The sequence below is a fragment of the Triticum urartu genome, chromosome 6A (assembly GCF_056163025.1).
Source record: "Triticum urartu cultivar PI428250 chromosome 6A, HENAU_Tu73, whole genome shotgun sequence".
NCBI classification, from domain to species: domain Eukaryota; kingdom Viridiplantae; phylum Streptophyta; class Magnoliopsida; order Poales; family Poaceae; genus Triticum; species Triticum urartu.
Window position 1 is genome coordinate 573,166,460 of NC_141878.1, and position 10,136 is coordinate 573,176,595.

A 10,136-nucleotide genomic window follows, 5' to 3' on the forward strand; every position below is an offset into this window, starting at 1 on the left:
AGAGAAGGGGGAGTCGGGAGTGAAGGGAAAGGAGGGGGTTGGGGCATCCGGGGCGACGTTGTAGCATCTCTGCGGAGGCATCCATGGCGGTCGGATGAATGACACACATAAGAGGAGGAGAGGAGGAAGACAACGTCATCTCCAAAACCACCAAAATCGTAACAAAACCGCTCCAGGGGCAGATTTATCCGGGTTTGAAGATTTCGGTCAAAATTATACTACCAAAATAGACTTCAGGGGAGTATTTGTCCATTGAGGCACATTTGGGGGTGAAAAATGAACTTCTTTCTATCCAGATTAGATCTTACTGCCAGCCCGTTCGCTCGACCCACTTTCAAGTAATGGCCCATTCCCAAATCCGGCCTCGGAGGAAAGCCCAAATTCGGCACGCCTGAAGCTGAATGGGGGAGCTCCTCCTCGCACTCGCACCATTGGTCCGTCCCACAATATCCACTGCGCTACCCCGCTCCACCCTCGCCCGCTCCCCGCAGTCCGCCATGGCGGCGCTCTGCTCCGCCGCCTCGCCGGCCGTCGCCAGGGCCGCGGCGCTCGGCCTGTCCGCGCGCGGCCCCGCCTCCCTCCTCCCCCTGCGCCTCCGCCTCCGCGCCGCCACGCGCTCCTGCTACGCCGCACCACGGGCCGCGCCGGTCGCGGCGTCGTGGCGCGCGCGGCGACGCTTCGCCGCGTCGGCCGCCTCCACCACGGAGGAGGGCGCGGACGTCGACACGGTGATCCCGCCTGACAACCGCATCCCCGCCACCATCATCACCGGCTTCCTCGGCTCCGGCAAGGTCGGTCACTGTCAGGGCGCCCCAACACAAAATCCCGTAGCTCCTACCATGCGCCCGAGCCGTGTAGTATGCACGCTCTCTCCCGCAGCGATGCTGGACACTTTTTGCTGGATTACAAATTTTTTCATCTGATCTGTGAGATTTAGAGCATTGATTGACAAATAACACTAGGACTAATCGTGTAGCTAATCAGTAAATTGCAAAGGGAGAACTTAATCCATATAGAACATTCGTTTTGGCATAGCACCTAGCGGCTTTACATATGCAGAATGTTTAGAGGATGGCTAAAATCAAAATAATCCTCCTATCTCTTAGGACGTAAGTGGAGCACCGTAAAGCGTAAAAGAGTTCTGCTTATATGTATATATATCCATTGTATACATATTGTTAACGTTTTTTGTAGTTTTGGTACCATGTGTCCTTGTCTCTGTTGCATTTACAGTTTGCCTCTTGTTTCTGTTCACAGACAACTTTACTAAATCACATACTGACATCTCACCATGGAAAACGGATCGCTGTCATTGAGAATGAGGTATGTCTGTATGAGTAACTCTTTTTTGTTGGATGTTTATTCTTCAAGTCCCTGAGCAGGGTTAGCTTTTTATTCTTGGACACATGCTATGCTAGTCTTCTCAATCTGAAAAGCCATTCTTAGTTTACCTACTTCATCAGTGATCGATCACTTTAAAACGGCCATGACGCCAGCTAAAGTAGGCAAGAAGAAGCTGATTTGATGCCACTATCTATCTTGCAGTATGGTGAAGTTGACATTGATGGTTCGTTAGTTGCCGCACAAACTGCTGGAGCTGAGGACATAATGATGCTGAACAATGGTTGTCTTTGCTGCACTGTGCGTGGTGATTTAGTCCGAATGATCAGTGAATTGGTTGACAAGAAGAAGGGAAAGTTTGACCATCTTGTCATTGAAACTACAGGTAAGGAAACTTTGTAGGAACAGGATCTCCACCATAATGAAGAAAACCCGTGAGATGTAATTCTCTCGAGGTTAAACATCACCCCAACTTTGAGTCCTTTGATTCAAAGGAATTCCGTGGGACTTTTGGAGGGACAGAATCCCTAGGATTTTTTCCTACGTTTGTCGTTTGATTCATAGGATTGAATCCTATAGGATTTTTTCCTATGGAATCAAGTGTACTACCATTTCATTGGAAATCTAGCATCCACTCCAACCTCTTTTTTCAATCCTTTGTTTTTTCTATAGCATCAAACACTCTATGCTAATCCTATAGGATTCAAGTGGACATGCCACTCAAATCCTGTATTTTCCCTATTCCCGTGTTTTGAAAATCCTGCAAATCAAAGAGGGCCTAATATTATTAGTTACTTTTTATTGCATTACCAGTCGAGTTCTCTGACCTGCCATCTATCTGTTTTTCAGGTTTAGCAAACCCAGCACCCATAATACAGACATTCTACGCAGAAGATACAGTTTTTAATGATGTCAAGCTAGATGGTGTTGTTACTCTAGTGGATTCAAAGCATGCAAGGTTGCATTTGGATGAAGTGAAGCCCAAGGGTATAGTCAATGAGGCAGTTCAGCAAATTGCTTATGCTGACAGAATTATAATTAACAAGGTAATGTTTTTGTAACCAATACATGCTGGCTAATCTGTAGTCATGTGTGTCTAATTACGAGGCCCTTTGTATTATTTCTATCCTTGATGGTTGAGGAGCTAATTTCTTGTTACTTCTTGCAGACTGACCTTGTTAGCGAGCCTGAAGTTTCTTCCTTGGTTGAGCGTATAAGGGTCAGTACAGTACATTCATTTTACTCTTTTTTTGCCATGTGGTTATTCCTTACATCATGTTTTGTGCATGCAGAGTATCAATCGCATGGCTAATTTGAAACGAGCTCAGTATGGTAAAGTTGATTTGGATTATGTGCTTGGAATTGGAGGCTTTGATTTGGAGAGGTTCCTTTCTTTCATCGCCTTCTTTGGACCTTCCGTTTTTACAAGCAGAACACTATCTTTCATATGGTTATATGCCCTCCTAGTCAAGGGAAAAGAAACTCGTGTATTGAAATTATCTAAATTATTCAAGCACACTGGAACGATACATCTACAAGCGTAACTATGGTAGATGTTACTCGGACGGAGTTGCCCGCTAGCGCTGAGATCCATACTTCTACTGCTGTGTGGATAGAATGATCTGATTTGTTCAACCATAATGAAATGACATGTTATGCTTAATGCACGAGTATAGTACTAAGTATATATCAGGCATATTGTATTTACTAGCATTGAGAGATGCAAGATCTACAGCCACTGTGACTTGATGTGTTACAGTGTGACCTAAGGTATTGCTATTAAATGATTAAATGGACCATGTCTAGAGTTGATTTAAAATGATGCCATCAATTAATTATACACACAGTATATGGCTCAATCCAATATAGATTAGCTATTTGTTAAATGTGGACATGTACTCTTTGGGATATCATCAGTGACTTCTTCTGCTTGCTGATATACTTGTAATTTACTCATTTACCAAACATGTCATCATCTGGTTTAGTTTTTCTTGGGTAGAATCATCTGGTTTAGTTGGGTATTTACAATCACTAAGCAGTGCACGCCACGTATACTACACATAGAGATCGTTCCTTATTTCCCCTCAAAATTTAGCTGTAGTTGCTCAAATTGGGAACCATTGACCATAAAGGAAATTTGATTTCATTTATGTTTCAGGATTGAGAGTGCTGTCACTGAAGAACCACATGATGAGCACGAACATGAACATGAACACAAGCATGAACATGAACATCACCATGACCATGCCCACGACCACGACCATGATCACCATCATCATGATCATGACCATAAACATGGTGAGCATAGTATTATTTGTGTGGTCATCTACAAATCTTAAATATCATATAGCTCTGCAATATGAAGTGAATTAACATTGTTTGCTTCTTGTAGACCATCATGCGCATGATCACACCCATGATCCCGGTGTTTCTTCTGTAAGCATCGTTTGCGAAGGGGAGATGGATCTTGAAAAGGTCAGATTTAAAATTACATGTCATACATTTTATATCTTCTCAAGATAGCTAAGATGAATTTCTGGACATTTTATTTATGACCCTGCACATTATCTGGTTGTGTATATTGGGACAAACATTTTACATGTCCTCATGCAGGCTGACATGTGGTTGGGGAACCTACTGCTGGAACGCAGTGATGACATATACCGGATGAAGGGGCTGCTCTCAGTCAGTGGAATGCCTCAACGCTTCGTCTTTCAGGTATTTGTTACTCACTTACTCTAGCCTTTAGTTTGTCTAGTTCAATTTGTTCTCCTGTTCTTGTGAATGGAAACTAATCATGTCTTCTCTAGTGACTTGTTAAAGGACACACTGGGTCCAAACAGTCTTAGAAAATTATTTGTTGGTAGTAAAGACATGTCTGTTTAGAAAACAAGCACCTTGTCTTTCCTTTCATGTTCTTATTTGCTCTGCTAGTTAGCGAATCCATTTGACAGCTGCCTCTCTTTGATGGTAGTGTCATTTCTTCACGCTCACAATCTCTGCAGAATTTAACAAGATAATCCATGCCAACAACCACTCATTTTCTATAGAGGAATAGCTAAACCAACCCAGCTGGCTGGTCAATCTCAGTCGTGTTCGTCTGTGTTTACTGAGCTTTCTCCACTTTCAATGCCATGTGCTTTGCTTTGCTTTATAGCATAGAGAGACCCATCATTGGTGTACCTACGATTCCACGCCCAAGCACCAGCTGCTTGATCTTAATGGTTCTTTAACTTCTACTCCTGATCTAAGAACCTTTCTTTTGTCCAACTCCTGATCTAGATCAAGGCCCATGTTGTCGATGCTAGAGTGTCACTGGACATTTTTTTTTCCACCTGTCTGAAGATTGCTTGTATAAGCCTATGACAATTTTTCTTTCAAATTTGCCCAAATGGACGACGAACGGTTAGCTAGGTGTTGTGTTGTCCACTCTCTTGTTAAGCGACCTAACCGCCACATCCATGTTCTCCATCTGTAGGGAGTGCACGACATTTTCCAGGGATCTCCCGACAGGATGTGGGAGCCCAACGAGCCGCGCATCAACAAGATTGTGTTCATTGGCAGGAACCTCAACCGGGAAGAGCTGGAGACGGGCTTCAAGGACTGCCTGCTGAAGTAGGCCAGAGCTTCTCCTTTTGGATGGATCTCCAGCTTCATGATTTTGAGCTTTGCGGCTGCAGACCTTATCCTTCATTGAAATGTCGAAACTGTAACCGTTATTGAACTGACACGGAACGCGAGATGTATATATAGATTGGGGAACAGTAGCATATACTTGGAACCTGGCCGCCGTGTTGTTCGCAGATGTCTACTGTTATGCATGATGTTGCACTGTGACTTGCAGAGATTTATAGACTGTACGGTGACTTGAGGAATTGCTTTGTAAGTCTGAAAAGTCTCCATATCATGTGTTTCGTTCAAATTTTGCATTTTTTATAAATACGGCTGAAGTTGGTATGTGTTTATGTGACAGCTATAACATGTCATTAGAACCTGGCCGCTGCGTTGTTGGCAGATGTCTACTCTTATGACTTGCGGAGATTTATAGACTACTGTGACTTGAGGAATTGCTTTGTAAGCCTGAAAAGTCTCCATAGCACGCATTTTGTTCAAATTTTGCAATTTTCATAATATGATTGAAGTTGGTATTTATTTTATCTGGTCTGAAACAACAGTGGCCGAGTGCACAGGATATGGAGGCTACTAGGGTTTGGGGCGCGCACCGGCACGCCTCTTGGGTGGTTAGATGCGTGCTGCAATGAGTGGCGAACAGAGAACTACATCTGCCCACATGAATATGTTCATAATCTTGGAGAAGTACATCGAGAAATAGCGCCTTGAGAAATGGTTTGAAATCACATGAATGTATGCCCATCTGTACACATGAATATGATTGTCACAAGACATGGGAGAAAGACAACATGACTGGAGAGGTCCTCCTACAACATTCATATCGGAACCGTGTGACGTCTGCTCACCACGGTGAGATGTCTGACCATGGCATGACTGGTTTCCTCACAAGCCAAGTCAGATTGAGTCCCGTATAGCAGATCAATACAGCTCAGTTAGATGTTCCTGGTCTCCAACATAGTTTTGTTTTGCACTACCACAGGTAAAAATATTGCAATAAGAACTCAAGAAAAGCCGAACAATTAGTAACTTCAACTATGTGCAAAGACTCGCGCTAGCTATGACAGATCCTTGAGCAGGCTGGAATTGACGCTGGCCATTTGAAGTCAACAATAATGTGGCAAAGAAGTACTCCCTCCGTCCCAAAATTCTTATCTTAGATTTGTCTAGATACGGATGTACCTAATACTAAAACGTGACTTGATACATCCATATTTAGACAAATCTAAGACAAGAATTTTGGGACGGAGGGAGTATTGACTATTTGACTGGTTGTGTTTTGATTCATGAAGAGCATAAGAATTTTAAGCAAATGTGCATGCTCACCTCATGGTGGTATCTACAAACAAACATTTCAATTTGTAGCATAACAATAATCAATCATGTTAAACCCTAAGCCCCTAACTCTGTCAAATTGTATTTCGTACTTCCACCGGGTCACAGGATACTTGTTTAACCGATGCAATTGTACTTAGAACCTGCTAGCAAACCACCATAAAAATAGCAAATGACCTCATATTTGAAATTAACACTTCTTATCCAGTATAGGAACTGCCTGGGAAAATAATATTTACCAAGTACGTACACCTACAATACACCATCATAGCAGCATGAGCATCAGAGGGATAATCCCAGTTATGAGAACCTATAGTCAATCAGAAGGAATGATTTAGGGTCACTAAGCATACAGATTAATTTTAATGAACATCATTATTTTTTTAAATAACTTAACATTCAGATGCAGGTGCAGTCATCACGGCCTTCCACGTAATTCAGGACAGAAGCATCCATCTAAGTAGATGACAAGAAACAAAAGGGATTCGAAAGGCAATCTGCAAGATATAATTAATTAGTTATTGTCACGCGCGCGGAGTAGAAAAAGAAAGAGATCGCCCCGCGTCGCTCTCGCGAGCGGCGTCGGGCGAACCCTAGCCTCAACTCCGCGGCCGCCTCCTCCAACCTCCCTTCCCCTGCCGCCGCCGGGCGAAGCCCGTGGGCGTCGGCGTCGGCGGGTTCTCTTCCCCTCCCGGTGTGTGGCGGCAGCGCGAGATGCGGCAGCGCGGCGGGGGCGTGACGCTGGTGCGGGGCGTGGCGGCGGCGGGGCTCTTGGCCGCGCGGTGCGGGCGGGCGTCCAGGCCGTGGTGGCTGCACGGTGCAAGACCATGGCATGACGGCGGATCGGGGCTGACGCGGGGACGGCTGCGCAGGCGCGGAACCGGCTCGGATCTGGCCCTGCGGCCGCAACCTCGGCTTCAACGTGGGGAGAGGCCGGATCCTGGCCGGGCTTGGCCGGATCTAGCTTCTCTGCCACCGTTGGCCGCCCTTGATGGGGCTCGGTGGCTTCGTTCCGGCGGCCAGCGAGGGCTGGATCCCGGGGCGGCGGCCCCGGATGGCGGAGGATGTGTCGGCCGCTGTGGACTCGCGACGGGCGACGCGGCGGCCGCGGTGGTGGACGATCCTTGCACAAGACGCTTGATGGAGGCCATTGGAACAGATCTGGGTGAAGACCTGCTCGCGGCTGCTGCCGAGGCCGGCGATGGCGGCACTATTCGGTGTCGTTCCCTTGTTGAAGGCATCGCTGTTGAGAAGTTCCATGCCACTATCGGCTACCTCCGGGGGAAACCCTAGATCAGTAGATCGGATGACGGCGGCATTATTGTGTCGTTTTCCTCTTGTGGCGTCATTCTTGAAGGTGTACACGGGCTCGAGGGACCAGTGGACGAAATAATTGGTGGAGCGGTGATTCATCCTGCACATTAATGGTGGCGTTTCTCGGCGGCGTGGCACAATGGAGACTCGGCGCCCGATGTGTGGCGAGGGACTCGCGCAGGAGGGTGACGTTATCAGGCGTCGTGGTGGCGTCGATGGCAGAGAGGCGGGGCAAGGTGGTGCAGCAGTACAGCTCTGAAGATGGATTGGTGGCAGGTGGCTGCGGCGGCCTCATACCCGGCAGGCGGCCTGGTTGAGGACACTAGTAGAAAAAGGGCCTTCAGTCCCGGTTCATAAGGGCCTTTAGTCCTGGTTATGGAACCGGAACTAAAGGGTCGATACTAATGCCTATCCCTTTAGTCCCGGTTCAATCCAGAACCGGGACTAAAGGCCGCGGCCACGTGGAGCTCCACCTTTAGTCCCGGTTGGTAACACCAACCGGGACTAAAGGAAATTTTATGATTTTTTTTTGATTTTTTTTGATTTTCAAATTTCTGAATTATTTTAACCTCTAGTCTATAATCACCACCCCTCATCACTTCTTAATTTATCCTCTAATCACCCCTCATCATTCCAAATCATCTAACTTTCCGAACGGTCACCCATCCTCCCACTCCCCCAGCCTGAGCATGCTTAACTTCCGGGTTCTATTCTCCCTCGCTCCAAGTCTGCACTTGTTGTTTTCCTGACAATACTAAGATGTCAATCCTATTAACCTTCAGGAATTTTGCTTGAGCATGAAGTGACACATTTCATAGTTTTATTTTGAAACTATTGTTTTAAAAAACAATAATTATTTAGTAACACTAATATTTCTTGAATAATTAGTTTGACCATTGTTTGACCACAGTTTGACCATAGTTTGACCAGATTTGACCAAAATTGAAATAACAGAAATAATTATTTAGTAACACTAATATTCTAGAATAATTAGTTTGACCATTGTTTGACCACAGTTTGCCCATTGTTTGAATTTTTTTCGATTTTTTTTCACTCTAGATCTTAAAAGCCCCGTAACTTTTTTTCTATTAGGTTTTCGAGGAGTTTGACCATTGTTTGACCACAGTTTGCCCCCTGTTAAATTCGGACGTAACTTTTCGAGTAGATGATTTTTCATATAAAAAACTTTTTCATCCGAGTTAGTATGCAAAAGTTATGCCCATTTTTACAAATTTCAGAGAGATTTTGCAAATAAAGTCAAAATTCACATTTGCAAATTTTCCCAACAACTAGACCACATATCACATTGGAAACTTATTTTCTTTTATTTTTTTTGACATTTCCATCATTTTCTTTTCTTTTTAAAACTGAAAAGGCGATCCACGGAGGGGGGGGGTAGAGTTTGAAAATGGGACCTTTAGTACCGGTTCGTGCCTCAAACCGGGACTAAAGGGCCCAGGTGAACCGAGACTAATGCCTTAGCCGTACGAACCGGGATAAATGCTCACATTAGTCCCGGTTCGTGACTGAACCGGGACTAATGTGAAAAGTGCCCCGTGACCATAGCCCTGTTTTCTACTAGTGGGAGTGCGCCGAACTGATAGGTGCCCCATATCCGGCAGGCGTCCTGGTTGGGACCTCAGGTCTTAGATGTTTAGGTTTGGCTGCGATGTCTGTTTGATATTAGGCCCAGACTATCAGCGCCCCTTCATCAATTGGATAGGAGTAGCGACAGTTGTTGCTTAGACGGTGGCTTTAGTCTTATTGTTGTATGACTTTGTAAGGTCTTGTGAGAATAATTAATAAAGTGGCCATATGCATCACCCAGATGCAGAGGCCGGGGGTCCTCCTCCTTTTCTAAAAAAAAACTACTCCCAATTTATAAAAGTTTTATTTTATGGATTACTCTCACATTTGTAAGTATTTCTGAAGATAAATCCGATTATACTATCTTTTCATGGAGGTTCCCATAATAATAATAATAAGGAAAACAGCCAGAATTAGTATTTGCACTAATGGAGGTTCTGTCGACACGCACTTTAAAATTGGGGTTAGACAAATGTTGTAAATGTAGTGTCGAGAACGTGCGTCTAGCACGGTGGTAAAGACCTCCTAGAGTGGGGCTACCAACCAGAGTTTGAACAAAGAAGGTCCCCCGCTGCGTATACTTGTGTTGTCGGGATTTCTCTCCCCTTGGGTCGAGTTTTTCTTTTTTTCGTAAATGTAGTGTCAATGGCAAATAAATTTTGGACCCCGATAAAAATCCCGAATGTTTGGGATTTGACCATGGCAAATCAAACGTTTTCTATGGCAATTTTAGTGACGCGAGGATGACAAGTTTAGTTGGTAACCATGGCAACTTTGTGCTCGGTGTATTTTTGCCAGAAAACTGCCGTCCGTTTGACTAAAGAAACCAAGATGTTTTTTTTTGTGCGAGCGTAGCGGTAGCTGGGCCGGCCCAAGCGAGTTGGACGCCCAGCCGGACACGGCCGCAAACAATATATCACCCAGCCCCA

General features: G+C 45.1%; 1 protein-coding gene across 1 annotated transcript; it reads left to right on the top strand.

Annotated features, from left to right (window-relative positions):
* Window positions 1-386: 386 nt before the first annotated feature.
* Window positions 387-5,313, top strand: LOC125515219 (uncharacterized). Its single transcript, XM_048680659.2, has 10 exons — window positions 387-791; window positions 1,258-1,323; window positions 1,546-1,726; window positions 2,191-2,387; window positions 2,510-2,560; window positions 2,634-2,725; window positions 3,500-3,639; window positions 3,734-3,816; window positions 3,955-4,059; window positions 4,820-5,313. Exons 1-10 carry the CDS (start codon window positions 402-404, stop codon window positions 4,958-4,960), a joined length of 1,446 nt encoding a protein of 481 aa, XP_048536616.1. The 5' UTR covers window positions 387-401; the 3' UTR covers window positions 4,961-5,313.
* The last annotated feature ends 4,823 nt before the right edge of the window (window positions 5,314-10,136 follow it).

Coding starts and splice junctions, on each gene's coding strand:
- LOC125515219 (XM_048680659.2), top strand. CDS start 402: ATGGGGGAGCTCCTCCTCGCACTCGCACCATTGGTCCGTCCCACAATA. Junction 792..1,257: donor GCTTCCTCGGCTCCGGCAAG/GTCGGTCACTGT, acceptor TTCTGTTCACAG/ACAACTTTACTAAATCACAT. Junction 1,324..1,545: donor TCGCTGTCATTGAGAATGAG/GTATGTCTGTAT, acceptor TCTATCTTGCAG/TATGGTGAAGTTGACATTGA.